At 37.0% G+C, this 21,225-nt stretch overlaps 1 protein-coding gene across 1 annotated transcript in view; it reads left to right on the forward strand.

The window, feature by feature from the left end:
• Positions 1-7,621: 7,621 nt before the first annotated feature.
• LOC139966591 (uncharacterized) overlaps positions 7,622-21,225 on the forward strand; it is an 85,516-nt gene continuing 71,912 nt past the window's right edge. The window contains exon 1 of the mRNA XM_071969781.1: positions 7,622-8,806. Within this exon, the coding sequence (XP_071825882.1) occupies positions 8,676-8,806 (131 nt within the window). The 5' untranslated portion in view covers positions 7,622-8,675. The remainder of the gene's footprint in view (positions 8,807-21,225) is intronic.

Raw genomic sequence — 21,225 nt, forward strand, 5'->3', positions numbered from 1 at the left:
TATCCGTTTATCTGGTACATAATTATCAAAATAATCATCAGAAGTATATACTCCTGCATGCGTTCGCCTTTTCAAAATGGAGGGGAGCTGCTGTGGCCTCTGCCCCTTTTCTTTCGTATATATGCTGTTAGTTTGAGAATAGTCCAAAACGTCTGTTTTTATTTATCAGTCATATGTGCATAAAGAGTATATAGTGTTCCTTGCGTGGTATGTCTTTCACTTAGTTCACTGTATGCAGTCGTGTTATAACACATAGTAATGGACTATTTGTAGACACATGCACTTGTAATTTAAAAATATCACACCACACGTAGAGGACGTTATTATTATGATTATCATCATCATTATTATTATTATGGCACACATAGTGACTATAACAGTAAAACAAAACATCGCGACATCTGCGTAAAACATGATTAGATAACATTCCACCTCCGTAAATATTTATGTATAGGTGAAGGCAATGTCAATATCATATGTCTGATAGCTTTTAAATCCTCATCATGTCGCGGTGGGATTGATAGGATACACGCTTCGGTTAGTAAACGTCTGGCCTTGTACATTATCATTTGGCCTATACAAGGTGTGTGTGACCATCGAGTATCTAGGTTACCAAGGTCGAAATACGCATGCTCAAAATGTGTGTCATGTCAAATGTCATATGCCAAAATTATACTCTGAAACCTATACGTATTGATTTTAATTGATTTCTTTAAATTTATTTTAAATTTAATTTATTTTAAATTTAATTTATTTTACTGCTGGTATTCTGACATGTATCAAACTCTTCAAGCCACGTCATCACACTCTGAGCTGTTAGGTAATTGGTGTATGATATCAGTTTATTTCTACCGTTCATATATAACGTCCGAACGCCGCGATCTGTAAGGTGCAACTCCCCTCCCACCCCACCCCCACTATGGAATCTGCACCTGTCCCCCATGGTATGTAATCATAAACTATGATTCAAATTGAGAGGATTCATTGGCAACATGTAGACTAGAAGTATCGTTATACAAACAACACCTATGAATATCGGTCAAATCGAACTGCAAACTTGTATAGGCCCTGTACGACCCAAAAGTTGCCATGATAACTGAGCCATGAACCATCGACCCCCCCCCCCCCCCCACAAACCCCGCAATTCTAAGCTCAAAATGCATAGCCTATAAGTTAGCTCAAGGCTTGGTCTATGGACATCAGCAAGCTTCAAACACCGTGCAAAAATCCCACGACCCACCGAAAAACTATTTCGTGGTGAATCACTTTTTGGGTCGACCGTGTCCCATAGTTTGCGGATCGTGGTATTTAACCAATCATAGCGGACCACGTAATAATTTCATAGGTTCGAGTACGTGCAGCTATATACACAAAACACACACCGTTGATAGTATATATAGCATATAACTATATCTGTAGGTGAGACAGTGCGATTGTACACACATACACAAGCACATCCGCTGCACTATTAAGAGGGGAAAAAAAGTTTTTTTTCCCAGAGAGTAATGAGTCTTTTTAGACGGATGCATGAAGCCACACCATTGTCTTCATCCGATTAACACAGTTAAAGTAATCCTTGAAAACCATCCAGTTCGAATTGAATACCTATTTTGAGAGTTGCTGAATAAATATTTCAGGGGTAAACACATCACGTGTCGATTCCCCTGTGGTTTCACCACTGGATGGTTTGTGGAGACGGGATACTGTTATTGAAGCTCCATACTGCGATATATATATATATATAATTTTATGACGATCAATTAAAATTAACTAAGATAAGATAATTACCACACTGAAAACAAATAGGCCTGCTGTGAATATTAACTTTGATGTCCGGACGCCAAAAATATTAACCTAATTACTGGAATGTCGGCGTACAACATTTGGTTGATTTTGTTTCTCAATTAGTGTTAAGTCAATGCATTGATACAACCCACAAGCGTTATGAAGGAAACCCGTTATGGCATAAAATGACTATAGGAATCAACATCGTCACCACGAGGTGGGTGAAAATAGGGTTTGGGGGTGGGGTGGCGGGAGATTGGATTGCTATCCATCACTGTAATTTGGAGAAGCAAAGAAACTTTAAATATAAAGTAAGTAAAATAATGGAAAACTGGAAGCTCAGCCAACTGCAAAACAACACTTATTTTGCATTAGAGAGGTAGGGTGGTGTGGGGGATGGTTCACATTTCCCTCTGCCCAGGCATCACATTATGAACGTCACCACCACACACCACTCCCTCCCCGTTAGACTTCCGTTACTGCTCACATGGCGCCGGATGCATGCCTATATATTCAAACCTATTCGTGGTTCTATATGGTGAGTACCCCAACCGTCCTCAGGAAGTGGGACTTGATTGGGGGGAACTTACTTGTATGGTCTATCCATTTTCATGATGTCTGTTGGAAGCAAACGGCCAATTTCTGCATGGTGAACCGCATGCCGAACTTAAACTATATAGCATAGTCAATTATGCCCGACTTTGTTATTAAATGTCCGGTCAGGGCACGTAATTCTATTTATGTATAGAAAACCATACATACCATTATATGTTATAATGTAGTGTTTATGGTTGCAATAAACTCGACATATGTATTTAATCAAACATCAGTATATACGCAATCCTGGACACATAATTGCTGTATACAGAGATATTGCTGCATATATACAGTGAAATGTCTTTGGAAATCTCACAACTTTACTCAAACTACCTTTGTTACTAAAATGTAAAGATTCGTTCAACAATTTATCAAGATGAAAACATAAACATTGAATTTTTAAACAGGCAACGAATGTTGTTTTTCAGGCTGGTGCTGTGATGGCGCCAGAATTTCAAACGCTTGTCGAATGATAATTATTAACTGAAAATCACGCACCTCCAATATCCACTTTATTGTCAATATCAGATGCCCGTCTTCTCTGCCTACGTACATATAATAAATGTAGTCTTGGGGTCGAATAAGACATATCGTAGGTAATAGTTTACTATTGCATTATGGGTCCCTTTTTAGAAGGTAACCATTATATACTGCTCTCCGCACACATGGTTTAGCCGTGGTGCCGAACACCATACACTGAAAGCATATGTCTGTATCTCCCCTTGTTAACGGTGGAAGTTTCTTTGCATATAAGTCTTTATCGAAGGTAGACGTTCAATCCTCTACATTTAACGGTGTAACGTTGGTGCTTATTATAAAAATTAAATTGTTACTTGATTTTCTTATGCGGTGTATAGCGTTAATGATGAATAACGTTACATCGAAGACGATTATTTGTTGCTCTCCCTTATACGGTGCAGTGTTGATGCCTAATGCAATGTAAACGCTTACTGTTATCCCTCACACTGTGTAAAGCTTTATTATATAATAACCTATATCGATAATAAATGTTTGCGGTGCTACCTAATACGGTGTAACGTTGGTGCCTAATAACCTACATCGAAGTCAATCGCTTACGAATCTCTATTTAAGGTGTAAATTTGGGGTTAGTAATCTTATACGATGGTGAAGGATACTGCTGTCTCTCGTACCGAGCAGCTTGGATGTCGAACAACACTTAAAGAAGAGAAAGAGGTGTTAGCGTTGGTGCTAAGACACCTACATTGGAGGAAATGTATTTTATTGTCTCTTACACGGTGTAGCTTTGGTGCTGAACTAGCGAGGTAGAAGAGAAACGTTTTCTGATATCCCTTATATCAGGTAGTTGTTCCATAACAACATGTAGGCTACGGTGCAATTTTAGTTCTGAGCCACATTATGTAGAAGGATTTTGTTTACTGTTATAACCGTTTAAAGGTGTAGCTATGGTGCTGACTAACCTTTATAGAGGGTTAATGAATTCTGCAGCAGACGTACACTAAGTCTTAGCAACTGTTTTAATAGTTAGAGAGAGTTTACATGCCACACGTATAACGTTTGTCACATCTGTCACAACTATAAAATGTGACCTTCAACTTTACAAGCCATAGCAAATAAAAAGGAAAGACTGAAGGATAAATATTTTTACGTTCCTATTATTACAACATGGTGTCATATTTAATTTTGGTAAACCTTGATATTTAACTGAACTCATCCGGTGAAATGCTTCGATTCCCATGGAATGAAGATGAAGCGTTAATTATCATTGTATCGCATTGATTCAAATCTTGTGTCTACAAGTGAACAATGGAAATAAGTAATTATTAGTACTCGAGAGAATATTGTACATTTGAACTACACCATATCTTCGATGGTAAAACACCGTTATCTCAACTCATAATATGACTCAAAAAGTTACTTTTCCTTTTCTGTTTCTTTTTTTTTTAAACAAAATAAAGGACGAAATGGGTGAATTACTCCATATTAATTTACTCGATATTAAACTCGGAATGAAATGTTGATTTAAATTCCTGATAGAAAACATATAGACAGTGTATTATTGTGGAGTGTTAGGTCAGTGGTTAACGCCGGTACCTTTCAAACATAAGGTCCCCGGTTCGAGTCACTCCAAGATTAATGTATGTCGTCCAGTTACAGAGTTGTTGACAATTAACAATTCATAATTATGGACGTTAAATATGAATGTAAGAGACTGACTTCGGTCAGCTTGCGGCTTTGATAAGCCTAAGAGGCTTCTTCGCGAGTTCCTGCTTGCAGGAGGATCTAATATACATACATACATTATTAATTATTATTATTATTCAGTGTCCAGTTACTGTTAACTGTTATCATTTCATTTCATGATATAATATAGTTTTTCAACGTGGTTATGAAGGGATAGACAACTTGGCGTGTTAGCCATATAGCGCGACATTTCGACGAATTTTGTATATCTTTGTCGAGTTGATGATTTACCGATAACGCGACATATTGGCGATAGTTATCAAGTTGCTGCGTTGCACGTACCTTGATAACACGATAGGGAAGTACATGTCGCTGGAGAACTGCAAACGGCTGTTGTTGTGTGAGTCTACTTTTGTTAATTACTATAGTATGAACCTATAAATAGCTGCATGTGGTATCACACGGATGTTCTTGAAGAAGAACAATCGTGCTATCATGTGTTAAACACCACTAAAACCAAACCCGGTGTTATAACTATCAATGGAAAGTTAGAAACATCTGTATAAACATATATTTGTTTAAATCTCAACAGACTTCCGCAACTATTTGAAAAACCCATCTGTATTGACATTATTGTAACATAAGTAACTCCATGTGGCGAGAGAAGTTAAGCTCAACATGTCGCCTGCTGCAAAGGTGTAACCCTATCGCACCAACATGCATATATATATATATATATATATATATATATATATATATATATATATATATATTTATACATATATATATATATATATATATATATATATATATACATATATATAAATATATATATATAAACATAAATATATATATATATATATATATATATATATATATATATATATATATATATATATATATATATATATATGCATGTTGGTGCGATAGGGTTACACCTTTGCATGCTGACATCTGCGAAATTCTCGCAGCCAACCGAAAACGCGACCTACATTTAGGTCTCTCGGGCACATTGTGTGCAGACCATAGGCCTAGAGCGTGTTTATATGACCATTTTCATATCTCATTATCATGCACATTATCTATAGCATTATGTATGTATGCATATAAGCGCTAGGTTCGAAATTTATTAAGCGTTCCAATAATACTAAAAACCATATTACGTAGCACGTCAACAATTATTAAAACCAGGATATCGTAAGGCCTATAGTGTCATCCATTCCTATAGCTTCAAGTAACTTATAGACCGACTCTACAATGCTTTGGGAATCGCTATAGCCTTCTTTAATTATATTGAAAAAAAAGAAGATGATGTTAACATGTAACAAATGCCATCGAGAGGATAACGTATACAATACAGCAATGATCCATAATATATTACAATTTTTGGCCTCCAAGAATCTGCTGGTTAAAACCCAAACATCTTAATACGCACGCGCACACGCACAACCCTGTGTTGGCATGCAGCAACGTATATAGGCCTATAGAAGATCCATAACGTTAGCTCTGCGTAACTTTACACACCATATATAGTGTGGTAAGCTAGTATATATAAGAGATAAGTAATACAATGTTGTTCAAGGGCGTAGGAACCGGGGGGCTGGGGGGCGCCAGCCCCCCAGTGAAAAATATGGGGGGGCGGAAGTATCGTTCCGCCCCCCGCTCCGCAAGTCAGAAAACCCCTTTTTCATTTCCAAATGAGAAAAAAATCTCATTTGAAGCACCAAATTGCATCTAAGGCCAGGTGAAAATGCAAATTTCTTTCAAATTCATGGAGTGGGTGTTGAAGTGTGCTATATTGCACCAAATTGCATCTGAGGCCACCTGGAAATGCAAAAAAAATCCAAAGGGGAGGGGGACACCCCCTCCCCTTAGACCCCTCCCCAGGCCGGCCATCAGTCTTCAGCCCCCCCACTCAAAAGTACCTTCCTACGCCACTGATGTTATTTGTGCATGCGTGCACTTATTATGTAATATTGCCAAATTCTCCTCTATTTGTAAATATTTTGTGTTTTTGTACAATTTTTTATATCTATAAATGTTTTGTAAAATGCAATTGTAAATTGCAAATGAAAGTATTGTAAATAAGGGAGAAGTGCCATAGCAAAATTCTCCAATTTTGGAGATCCGAGTTCCAAGTACCAATGTCAGTATTATCACCTATATATTGTCCCCTATTTTAGCAAATTGGCATAATCGCCTATATATAGATGCTTTATTACAACGCACTTTCTATACGTAGAAACGCATTTGCGCGACACACGAGTTGAGTTATACTGTAGGACTGCTACAATGGAAACTCATTGTCAGTAATGACATGTCGAACTACTTGTGTGGTTCTATAGAGTACATGTCCCTGAACGAGTTTCGAGTACTTTAAATCGAGTGTCCGAGTTCAAGTACTGAATTACAAATATCAGTAAACGTCTACTATAGGCCTACAGCCTATACACTTACATCCAAACACGATTTAAATATTTTGCCATTCGCAATTAACTTGGCATCTTTTCACTAATCGTTTTCAGGTTTCATGTGTGAATGGTTTCACGTAGATATTTATCGGTTTAAGGGACTTACTGGGATTTGGTTAGTAATAGCCAAACGAAACGCCATTTGTTTCCAACTTTCGTAAACATCAGGTAAATTTAATACCTAAAATGTGGCATCTTATTTTTTCCAGCATCTTGTCTCATTTATACTTTACTTTCTTTAACACGTTAAACACATGATGAGATACATTTTAAAATCCGTATTCCACTTTAACATCTTACTTTTTGTTGTTGAGATATATCGAATCCTGTTTTCTCTCTCTTTTTTTCGGTCAGTTTCGGATGATTTGGCAGTTGCTAGTAAACCAAACAGCAGATGGAATTTCGCTCTCTTAGTAAATATACTCAAAAGAACTAGCATGCTGGATAACCGTTACCAGCCACCTTCCTAAACTATACATTTTCATAAAAAACAACGTGTTTTAGTTGTTAAATAGTGTAATACAGACCGCTCCATCAACAACCAACGGAAATCTACTTGTTCTGTTAAACGGAAGCGGCGAGGCTTGTTTTTCTGTGAAGACACACACGTCAGTCAGCATCATATAGCGTAGGCAAGCACGGTTAGTCACTCAATATCAGTGTTGTTAGTAGGGAGCCTATACCAAGTAGCGACTACTGAAATTATTTACAACTATAAGTATATAGACCGTGTCGGATGTATTTGGTTTATCGTGTATATATTAATATATAGCCTATATAACATTTCGTGCTACCAACGTGAGCGTAGGCTGGTCATCCTCGTCAAACACTGCAATGCAACTTTGTGCAGTGTCCTTGATTAACGAAACAGTCTTACTTGGTCATTTTGACACAATTTTCATCCTCACTATATATACATAAGCAGGAAATTACTTGCTTTTTCCTGTTTTGATCTCTTCACGTTTTCTATAACTTTTTTTTTGTTTTATCTTGACCTGGACCGACAAACATCCCACTGATCTCGAAGGGTATCGGTTTATACGATAGGATAACGGAAAAGATTTTCTTGCAGCTTCATTCGTGTGAAAGTTTTTTTTAACAGCAACAAATTTGCAAGTTCCTGTTTTGTTGTCCTGATGGTGAAATCTTGATTCAAACGGAATAGAAACAAGCAAATGATTAATTTGTGAATGATCAGAGCGGCGTCTCCCCTACTTCATATCGTCTGGCGGAATGATAACGGTATATAGTGTGGCGTAACGGAAGATATATACGTTGAATGGGAAGGGGAGATACATATATTTATACACGAAATCATGCTTGTGGTTACGAGTCTGTCGTCATCAACGTACACAGAGTCGGCCACACATTCAAGTCGGTGTTTGATTTATTGGTGATTGGCGGTACTGATATGCAGACGTACATCATCATCATCACGAACCGACTAAAGCAAGTTTAATAGATATCCTATATTTAAGAGTTGAATGGTATCCGTTTACTGCAGATGATACCTTTTCTTATGGAACAACCATTGTAGCCTTTACTCATCCTAACTGGTCCCAACTTTCCCTACGTTAAAACTGTGAACTACAAGTTCTCCGTCGGCAACGGTGATTACCTCCCTCTAACAGGATTCGGGATTATTATTGGATTATAAACATGGAAGTTTTTGTTTCCAGAGGGACAAGTTACATCGGTTGGATAACCTTCTTTATTATCTTAACATGGAATACAAACACACTGCCGGTATCGGCTAACAACGGCACGTACGTCAGTCTTCAACTATGCAAGTAAGTTTATTTTTGTAAACTTTAAAAAAAAATCAAATCAAATTTGTATAAGTCTACACATATACGTAAAGACTGACCATTTAGTACATCACATATATAAATATATCTGTAATAGCATTTAACCACGAGACTTGGGACAGGTTAACCTAACCGGATAATCCCATTTCCAATGAGCCATGCAAAGAACATTAAGAAACGTTTGTCTCTTCTTTGTGACTTCAGTATGTCTAGTAATACCTTATTGATAAAGGATACAGTCAATTTCTTAAAAATAGTGAAAAATCTGTATTCAGTGAAAAAACAAATTGCCACTTATGTAAGACCTACAGAAATCTTTGTGTGTGATGATGTGTGAAGTCTACACAAAGGTTGACCAATTGAGGATATCAGCTGGCTACAACCTTATAGGTCCTGATCTAACTATCAGAGGAAAGCCATTAAATTAAAGATGCCTATAACACTGTAGGGTCATCAGTGTGGTGAAAGGATACTGAGGGAGGGGGGGGCGACCGTGAGGGGAAGGGAAGGGAGGGGATTAACAGAGAAAGAAATACCAGGATATGCATATAGCGTTTCGTTATAGATAGATGAATTTGTACAATTTGATTGAAATCAATAATACCGTTACTATATAGTTAATGTTAGAGTGGGGAGGCTTTGTAAGGGGAAATAGATGCACGTAAATATAACAAGTACCATTGCTTGGACAGTTAAATCTCATTTCTAGATTGATGAGAGTGACGTGGGGGAAAAGAAAGGGGAAGAAAATTACTCCATGTCTGTGAGAACGCTTAAAATAATATTATATATCTGTTTGTGGAAATCGATAGAGATATAAATTTACTGGATTATTTCTTGTTGCTATTTTTGCACCTTGTTTCTAATTAATCATTCAATTAACACTTTCCGCTATTATAATGATGTAAACGACATGCTTTCTGTCGAGTCCAATTAAAATAGCTTATAGATATTTCTTATCTGCCCTCCTGGTTTACGTTAATCACGAGTAGAAATATTGTCTTTATATATGGTATATCGTGTTAGCAAATGACAAAACAAGCGGAAACTTACGGGAAGTTCTGTATGCTATTAGTAACGAAACTAAACTACTTGTTTTATCCCCTAGTGTTGTCATCTCTAACCTATCCGTCTACTTTTAGTCTTTCACTGGAGGCGCCTGTGAATCCATCAGTATCCTGTCGAGTTACCATGCAGTTAACAGGATATCAATTTTGCTGTTGATAAAAAGTAATAATAATAACACAACAGACTAGGCGCATATGCGCTTGTTCTGTGTCATATCAATTCGTCCCTTGTTTCACGCACTGACGAATATGCAAATTATTTTATTTTGTTTTACGTAGTGACGAATGTTTTTAAAACATTTATATGCCCTTAAAATTGTTTTACAACCTTTAAATTTGAAACGTCTATAAACTATAATTGTTTTCTGTAACATAAATCTATAGAAACTGCTTAAAAGGTATTATTTGTGATCAAACATTCAGTTGCAAAGCAGTGAATTGATTTGGATCGTGATAAATAACTTTCTAACATTCGTCAGTACGCGAAACAAGGGACGCCATGTGCAAAAAGCCATGGTATATACACTCAACAGTTTTTGACAAGGGTACATTATAAATTGGTTGTCTAACTTACAGACGATATTTCCCTTCTATCATCTTTGCTCAAAAAATAAAAGCCAAATTTTGATTAATTAACACGGAAGACATATGTTAATTATCAGCACTTTAATTGTCATTTCTACTAGTACAATGACTATGTACTCTCTTATCTGACTTTATCCAGATGAATTCCCTTTATCATATCTAGTAACGCTTTCTCTGTGGGCTGCGGTGACATCTATGACTCCAGGCCTTCGTTTTGGAGGTTTCTGTTTCCTTCTGTACATTATGAACGTGAGAATTATGTTTCTCTCTATTCCACCGTATTTCCCGGTACCATATAGTTGACCCCGTGCGGTCTCCTGACCCCTGACTCCCCCCTCTTTCATCAGACATCTTGTCTTTGTACTCACATTAAGGGAAACATTGTATTTGTACTCATCTTGTACTCGCACGACAAGTTTGTCACATGATATATGCGTTATAACATTATTTACATTTAAAAATACATAGACCTACGTATAGCTGACCATGTTTTAGTCTTAGGGCCTTGTACTCGCCGTTGTACTCCTATACTAAGAGAAATGTTAGTCAGTGTACTCGTTCTCATTGTCTTGTCTGTCATACGATATTCACCCCCCACTTCCCACTCCCCACTCATGAAGACTAAAGCTCTCAAAGGTTTTCACACACAGTTATGTGCCTAGTTTTACTGGCAAATTCAATGACAGTACCACACAGGTTAAATGTACAACATAATTCATATAATTGCGAACTTAGCATACATTCAAGGTATGTTAATGTATCGTGACGTCATAAAAACAAGCAGAGAAACACGTGGGAGTAATGACCGAACAGTTTAAATGTGATTTGCCATTTCACATATGGATATGCTATTTTGTGGACGTAAGTTTATTCGACATCCGTTTCTACAATATTGGTATTTTTTCTTCTTTTACTTTTTCTTGGGGGGGGGGGGCGACGGGGTTAATAATAACAGTTTATAATTGATATGCCATCAAACCATGCTAATCTATAAGCCACAAACATTCCTAATAACATATTTCCGTCCACGCTAAGCAATAGTGGCAAATTATTGCGGAAAAATACGTTGAATAGCTTATTCGAAATAGAGCTATAATAAAGCACTGAATTGAATCTAGAAGACAAAACCAGCAAATGCAGCCCAGGATGTTATTTAACTGTTTAATATTTATACGTCGTCGTTGTTTAAATATGAATAAAGGCAATATACATCCAATGGGTTCCTGTTTGTATTGGCTATACATATGCGCATCTATTCTGTATATATATATATAGCTATATAATAGGTCTCTATTTGCAATCGGCGTTCCTTCAGTTCATATGCTGTGTATAAGTCTCTTCGAGTAAAACCACAACTGCTTGAAATTAAACCATCGTTCCTTTCATTTAATGACTTCACCATCTGATGCGTCTGGCACCCTTTGATGTTAGTCTTTCAAAATGTGAATATAAATGAGTTTTTTCTCACCTGTATAAGTCATTAAGATAAATACGATGGTATAGATCACCAATATTATTATCTATGTTTTATGCAATATATCCACCAATATAAGTCTCTCTATAGTGGAGAAGAAAAACATGCAAAAATATGTATTAAACGACAGTGAGCCGTTGAACATTTTTTAAAATTTGAATAATGTTCAAGAAAATTGTCAAACATCCGTTGTTTTAATATTCAATAGCCTATACTTTGAAATAACAAAATGTACGGTATTGTTTCGTCACGATTGAGATACGAAAATCAAACCGGGAAAAAGAAAGAGGTTGCTATGCAAGTAATGGGATCGAGGAAGTGTGACGAAATGATGAAACAAGTAATTACTAAAGTCTATATTTAGGCCTACTACTAATATATAACTAATATATAACTAACGTGTACATAGTGTTGCATTAAAGCCGAATTTGGTAGGGAATGGGTGGGGGGGGGGGGGGAGTGGCCAACTACAAACAAAATCAACAGTCAGGTAGAACAGATAACTTGTATAGGGTAACAAATCTCTCATCGGCTTAACCTACGAAATTAAAGCCATATTGTTTTTAACGGATCGGATCAATTATAATTTCGCAAATTACAATGTTATGAGTAAAGATATGAATCGTTACTTCTCTCATTCAGTTTATACGACAGTCAGGTATAGGAATGCCTGGAATTGAGATATTATTTCCGAATTTACTGTTCATGCTCTATGGCACGCCTATATGGACAAATAGTCTGCGTGTGCACCTGGTGACTTCCCTCTAAAGAAACCTATATATTCTTCGACGATAACAATCTCACCTGAATATACTGTAACTGTTTGTTTTCATCTCAATTTCCCCTATTTCTTTCCTCAATTTAATGCTCGTCGGATGTATTTAACAGACAAAGTTTAAGCAGAATCTTCATCAAAACAAAGTGGTGCAATAGTAACAAATAATAACAATAGTAACCTGATAATAGTTATTGTAAAACGTCCAGAAATGTTGTATAAATGTTGCAATAGTTGAAAGAATTGTTACCATCCTTATAGCATATCTAACAAACTGGTAAATCAGTGTTTATTACAGTACTGTATGAAGTGAGTTCGTACTCGTTCTCGTAGTTTAGCATAATAACCTGTACGCGTACTGGTCTTCATAGGTTTGTACTCGTATTCAGTACTCAGAGTGTTTGGAATCTAGTATATACTCTACTACAATATTAAGTACTCCTACACACATTTAGAGCCCAATGCTCGGACTCGTAAAAAGGGACAGTTTTACTATTACTTGTACTCATGCTCGTATACTAAATGACTGGTGTTTGTGTCATTATATGCATGGCGTATATCGTCATCACTTCACAGGTAGCCTATACATGTTTCTGTCCGCACAGTTGTAACATACGTGCAGAATCGGTTGAACGTACAGTCTAAGCTATATACATACAGCATGCACTATGGTAGGATATATCGCCACGTCTTACAACGACTTCAGTGGTCACTCAGTTATGCAATGACCAAAGAACTGAAACAACGCTGTTATCGCATGCCGGGTACATCTATATTCCGTATATACATATAGATGGGCATGGTTTTTATTGTACAGAGTAAAATCTAGTTCAGTCTATAGTTTTAAAATGGTTGTATAATGAAGAGGCTTGATCATTTTTCTCACATATTAATTTATATTTCCTTTATTTAGCCTGTGCGTATACTCGCAACATGCAAATACACAATACATAATGGCTCAATAACACACTGCGTATTAAAACAGCAGGAGGTTCTGCATGAACATTGCTAGTTAACATCAAGTTCTACAGGTTATCGTCAGCAAATGTGGCATGTACAGAAAATCTAACAAATACAACACAAAGTTGTTCCTTTAAACTGCCGCAAGAATACAATCCAGCCGTTTTCATTGTCGACATCATGCAGGCAGTAAAACCATGAAGAACAAGAAAAATCCATAGCAGTCATTTGTGATCAGTATATTGTTATGGGAAGATTGTCATCTTTTCGGTTAAAAAATGACGTCATCTTTTGGTGACCGTGACTCATACAGTCGCGGTTAAGTCCGTTAACTGAATATTGGCCAATAAGATGCGGAACACCGATTCTCTAGGAGCGGAGAAGAATAATCATATAGTAAAAACACACACTGCACAAACTGAAGAATCGTATGGGCAATCTAACTCGGTATATAATAAACGATTCGAACAATACAGCAGCTGACAATTAGTTTTCGACCTGGCTGGTTTAGGTCAATTCACCAGTCTACAACCTATTTGAGGGGGCCATGCATGCAGAACGAAATACTAATCATTTGATTGACTTAATTCATTCATTCGTTACTGCGTTTTCCTAATGAGGTGTGATATGATTTTTTCTTCTCTTTTTTTTTTTTTGGCTCCCTTAATGTGACCTGCTCTATATTAATACAGATATGGTATTGCTAATATTAATGCATCCATGCAATAATTTTTCAAAGACAATATGTAAGTTTATAGCATATATGTTACGATGGGAAGAACTAATTAGGGAATTTAATGCCAAGTGTTTATGGCTTTATTGTGAAAAATAAAATTGATCGGATTATGTGCCATATGCTGGTATAGGAGAATTAATTAATTTGAGAGAAGGAAGGAAAAAGGAAGGAGAATAATGGTATTGGGGAAGAAGAATGGAATGTTGGGGGAGGGGAGGGGTGGAACAGGGGGAGGAGGGGTACGATATGGCTTATCAACAAATGATGTGAAACAACTAATTGCAAATTATTCAAAATATTATGTTTTGATATGCAAGTAGAAATCGATTCTGGGAGACAGAGATTTTGAGAGAGGAATGGTGGAGGAGGAGGAGGAGGGGGAGGAGGAGGGTAGAAGGGAGGGTGAGCATCGGTACGAGGCCGTGAAACGTCTGACGAAGCAGGAGGTGTTCGGAAAGTGTATATTGGTGTATAATGGCACCAGACTTTACTGACGCCGACAAGCGGTGGTAGGTCACTAATTGGTGACGATCGTACGACGGAAGTAATAAAACAAGCTGTTATATATAAACGATTCAATACTATTTGAAAGCAGCACAGACTATAGTATTTAATGAAAAGAGAAAACATGCATGGCTATTTCCGTGTGTTTGTTAAAATACTGAGGGCATTAACTATAGCGACCTTTCATGCTAGTATATACGTCCATTTACCTAATCGCATACTCCTTTAGTAAGTTTAAACACTTTTTGTCCAGCTCTATTGTAAAGACTATACCCGATGTCCATGATAAAATTGAATAACCATATATTAGATGAACGCTTAAAATGTCCATATAGCAATAATTGCTACGCCGGGTATCGAAAAAAAAAGAAGTAAAATTAATAAGTATGTGCAAATGATAGTCAGATAGTCGCGATTAAAAGATGTAATGACATTTCTGTCCGTAATAAGATATTTGTATATTGGTAGTTTTCGTTGACTTTTGGTCTCATTATTGGAATGTTTCAGCAGAATTTATTGATAGATACCAAGTACTGGGCAGTCACAATAACAGCCTGTTTAAATTTGGTCAGAGTGCTTTACCAAACCTCCAACGATTATTATTCAGAATAAAATTATAATTGATTGAAAATAAGACATCCGCCTAGAATGTTTGCATCAAAATAAACATAACGTTAGTGAATTATTATAGAATGAGATCATTTCTTACATTTGTCTCGTACAGACACCTTTTCGAAACACTAATAACAACAAACAAACAGCAAATACCAAATAAAAATAAATAAATAAAAAAAGAATTAAATCGGCCTAATCATGCTTAAAAAAAAACAGGATTATGAATTTCAGGTTTGAATAGTTACGGATATTTTTCATTCTCAAATTTAAAGCAAAAGGTTTCTTGAAACATGATGGGATGACACTTTGCAAAAAAAGAAAAAAGAGATAAAAAGAAAAAAGCGATAAACAAAAACAATAATCAGTATCAAGCCTGATCATGACGACATTTGAATGAAACGGTTTTTTCTTGAAGTGGGCGGGGAGGGGGCCGGGGGGGAGTCACAATTTGGTAAACATTACGCAATAAGCTAAAGATGTTTGTCGTTATTCCCATATCGACTCCTATAGTGTATAACAGCTTGAAGATGCCAAATGAAGCTGCCGAAATAACATAATTGGATTAATGTTCCTTAAACAGGAGAGGATATAAAAAAGGAGGGAATGTGGCCCTGTGGTCGTCGAAGCCGACTCCCATGTAGAGGGAGGGGGGGGGGGTCTCCTTTCCCAGAAAAAAGGAAAATGTGCATTCTAATGCATATACTGTACAGGTCTATGATAAGTCTCTATGCAACACTTTGTTTTTGACTATACTTGTGGGGCCTGGTAGGGTGTACACCCCCTGGCACCTCCTGAATCTGCGCCTGAGGTGGCTGTGCAGTAGGGAGGTTTAATACCGCACGATGTTTTGTTCCATGACAGTGCATGAACAACATTAAACAGCTTTTGAGAGAGACTGGCAGCATGAGGATGTGATAAATGGATCAAATGTCACCTAAGTCATGTGATTCAGCTATGAATATTCATTAATATTCAAGTAATGCGGAATGAGTGAGGAATCACTACAATTCTGTTTGCAAATATTTGTAATAATAGTAATCATAGGATAATCATATAACTGAGAAATTATGAAAAAAAAGTATGCAAGGTATTCTCGTCAGTATACGGAGTACTAGTCAGGTGCCACACGAAAGAAGTTATCCAATTATAAGATGATGGTGAAGCCTAGAAGTTTTACCGCTCGAACAATTTAAACAAGAGTATATTAGCCTATAGGGATAGTTTATTGCATGATATTGTCATCAAAGTGTACACATAACACCTGTGGAAAGCCCTTTATTAGGTATCCAATATACACAGTGTATAACGGCTACGAGAACACATACAACCTAGGTTTACATCTCTTCTCAGTTACAGAGGTTAAAGTTCTATATTTCTATTTACAAGTCGAACTTGAGGGCGGAAGTTATTATAGTGATGGCGTGATTATAATTAACTAATGAACAACGGTTTACACAATATACACAAAGCGTGTGGCTTTGATAAGCCAATGAGGCTTCTTCGCGAGTTCCTGCTTGCAGGAGGATCTAAAACACATACATACAAACATACATATATACCATAACGCATTCTTACAGAACAAGTGGGTGGAGCCAGGAAGGGGTGAGCCTCTGGGGTCGTGGAAGCCAATTCCCGTGTAGTCTGGGAAATCTAGAGGTTCCCTCCCAACCAACCAAAGAAAAGAAAACAAAAACGTGAAGTGGTGCAAATCAAGTCTATAATTAGGTGTAAGCGCAAGGTTGTATTGAGTTTTTGTTTGCAGTTGACACAGGGGGAGGTTAGAGGGAGGGAAAGAGGTGAACACACCCTTGAATCCGCACCTGCGTATAGTCGTATATCCTCAGTAATGTGACGTACATGTATGTACAGTGCGGTGTGTCATCAAAAGTTTGTATGCATGTTTATCATATACCGGTAACAAACGAAATCACTCAATTTTTAAGAGAATATCAAATTTCAACATTTATCATTTGAATTTCTCAAGTTTGAAATATGAAAAGAAAACTCAGTAGAGAAATATTGATGATAAAATGATCTAATCCATTTGGCACCTCTTTATAATAAATACCTCGTGTTATCATATAACTTGCGATACCATATGTATGTGATTAGGTTGCGTCTGTTATAGATTATGGTTTGAACGTTATAGATATTATTATTACCAAAACACATACAACTGAAATCTTTAGTCTTCTTCTTCTTCTTCTTCTTCTTCTCCATGTTTGTTTAAACAAAAGAGGTCTTAAGTTACGCAGGTAAAGTCATTACAATCAGTGTCCGGACGTTAGCTATGACACAGGAAATTGAAAGGGAAACCTGCGACAAACCCCTGAGGTGGTATTGCTATCTCGATAAAAAAAAAATAGTTAAAAAAAAGTCTTAAGAGAGACACCACGACGATGGTGTCAATAGATATGTACACTTTATATTGATTTTTTAAGGAACAATGTTGAACACCTAGCAAGTATTGTCTTCGGCTTGATTAGAGTTAAGGTCAAAGATCGTTCTTAACCTCTCCCCCTCAATAAATGCATTAGTCGCTGATTTAGATCTATGCCATAACCTGGATAAAGACATCAAGGGCCCCGGCAGTGCTGAAGTCACAATTTTTAGGGGGAGTTTAAAACCAAATATTGGCGAAAGAGATACTATTCAAGTTCAGCCAAGCAGCCACGCGTAAAATAGATGTGGTATATATTATATAGTATAAGAATCTTACTGTAGTTCTGTCGCATAGCTAAACGTATTAAATTGGTTCCCAAGTGACGTGCACAGAATGTCAAATATTATATGTTGGAGGAGGGGGGGGGGGGACATTGTTAATTCCCGACAGAGTTAGAAAGCGAGGATAACCGTTAATAAACGGGGTGTAGGTGGATCCAAAATTACACGAATTATGGGGTTTTGCTTTAGGGTCGTTGAATGCGACTCCCGCGTGTATAGGGTTTGTAGGTCCTCCCTAGAAATAAAACAAAGTTTAGAGGACAAGTGGTGCATCCTGAGCCATAAATTATGTCTATAACTAGGTCTAAACACAAGGTTGTGCCAATAAATTCTTATGAATTTCGAAACATACCCATATTGAACTCCCCATCCCCCCCCCCCCCCCCAATCCACGTTTTTCGCATGGTTAGTGAATGTGGCCATGAAAAGATACGCTGAAACTATTATGACTAATACTGGAATATGTGAAATCGCCATTCAAGCATAGAAATATCCATTGTTATCCCTACCCCACCCACCACCTCCACCCCACCATACCCACCTTAACTCCCCTCCCATGGCTTTTGGAAAGTAATGAGAATTGTCATTCCACTATTTATGATAATGATGTAAAGTTTCTTGGTACAGAATTCCAAAGTGCCTATTAATGGTATAGCATGACGAAAGAAAAACAAATGTAATGCCAAATACAAGTCACACAGGTGACGGAAGTGCAGTGTTTGCATTATAATGGAATGACAATATACTTTACAAGCAAAATATGAAAATTCAACAGATATTTTGTTAATAAGAAAAAACAAAGACCTCGACGAAATTGGATTAGATGGAATACGCTTTGTTGTCGGTGTCATCTTGAATAACAAGGCTTTTGTTTCCACTAATAATACCAGCGATAGTTAACAGGTGCTGTTTAAGCCATGGTGTCTATTCTATATCCAGGCATATTGAAGTCATCGGTATACCAAGGCTCTGAGCCAAATGGGGCATGTTGATTCGAATGAACAATGACAAGTCTCGTCACCGTGCTTCCATGCACCCCTCGATGTGTAAAACAAAGGAAACCTCCCCAACAACGGACGGAAATGATTCAATTAATCCAGAAACCTTTTTTGATAGAAAAAGAAAGAAACTAACGAAGAACATTTTAAGACATTCAAGGATAAAAAGATTATTGGATTTCCCAGTACAGTGGTTAATAAATTCCATTTGGCATGCAGTCTCAGTGGAAGGAAGACAAACATATCTTGGTTAACATCGAAACCTTTCAAACAGATCGTTGCATTTGAAGCATAACTTCTCCCTGACACGCGAATACGTCAGAACAATATAAGAACAACAACAATAACAATGGAAAAAGGAGACGGTAAAAACAATACCAATAAAACAATGCAGCTTTTGTTGCATTTATGACGTAATTAATGCTCTTGCGCGAGGGTTAATAATTGTGTGAGAAGGCCTTGCCTTGATATACGAAACTATAAACTTTCATATTTTAATTTTAAACTTTTTTATTAACGAAACGAAACGAACAGAGAACATTCCCATTCAACTTAGAGATATACCAAACTTACATGGTATCAGAAGTACCTAAGCTATCATGATTTGCATACAAGAATCGGGTCGGGAGTGTTATTTTGTTTTAACTGTTTAGGATAATTAACTAGCCAAATTCCTTTCTTGTATGGGAGAAGAAAAAAATCTGTACTTGGAAAACGATTGAACCTGTGTGTTTATGTAAGACTTGAATGGTTCTAATATGCAATCAGTTTAATTGGAACTTAAACTTATTGACAAAACGTTCACACAGAAGTAACGATCATTGAGAATATATTACCCAAATTTCTCAGAGAGTCAGTCGTGACTCGTTAAGAACTTCCATGCAGGATCATATAGTCTGTTGTCCATGTATGACATCACCAACGGTCTTATCCATATAAAGCGATTCTATTTAAAATATATCAGCGACCCAATCAGGTGTCAAGATGGGAATTAGTCCTTTTGGCGTTCTTTGATTTGCTATTTGTAGTCTACAACTATGTATATTTTTTGTATTAAATTGAGTTATTCTTTCAACACAAAAAGGTTGCTATCGGCAACATACCGTATTCCAAGCTACCATTAGGCCCATTAGGCCCAACGTGGCCTTCATACGTTTAGCACACCAGAATGGCTAGAATTTTAGAAGCACATGGATTGTGAACAAAGAAATTATTTCCTTGCAGACCCTAACATGTAGAACTGGGTCACCTCAGACTATATGTTTCAATGAGAGGAAAACGTTATCGAACGTATATGCCACCACAGCAGTGAAAAATTTTGGGGTCTAAAATGATAATTTTAACAGTGGGTCGTTCAATAACAAAGATACGGTTTTGTTGAATTACATGGTGATTGAATGAAAAGTGAACCGGTTCGGCAATGATAACAGCTATCTTTAAGTTGTAGATAAGGCCCGTGCACCTTATCATATATAGTTTAATTGTGAAGCTTAATCATATGGGGGCTTGTATAGCGGACGTGATACTGTCCAAAACACAGGAGATTACATTTACAGTCGAACAGGGAAGTAATGTCAAGGTAGATAGGGAAATATATCTCTGGTGAATTAATCAACATAGACAAGGTGAAGAACCTCTACATACAAGCTTGTTCATTTAACCGCATTTCATACAAATTACCACAAATTTGACCAAGAAATCGAACAACTTAATGAACGACGGAATCACTGCAAAACTGGTTGTCTCTTGACATCCCTTCCTGATACCGATTTCTTAGTCGTTTCGAGTGAAATTGGGGGGGGGGGGGGGTTATTCCTACTAGTTACACGTAATTTTAATGCTACATAAGTCTACTATGGCTTCTGACTGGCGCCTCTAGCAAACAAATAGGTGTCTTGCTATAGGGATCGCCCCCAACAAAAGGCTCGATAGCTCGATTGGTTTATATATATTGTATATATGG

This window comes from Apostichopus japonicus, chromosome 4 (genome assembly GCF_037975245.1).
Source record: "Apostichopus japonicus isolate 1M-3 chromosome 4, ASM3797524v1, whole genome shotgun sequence".
Lineage (NCBI taxonomy): Eukaryota > Metazoa > Echinodermata > Holothuroidea > Aspidochirotida > Stichopodidae > Apostichopus > Apostichopus japonicus.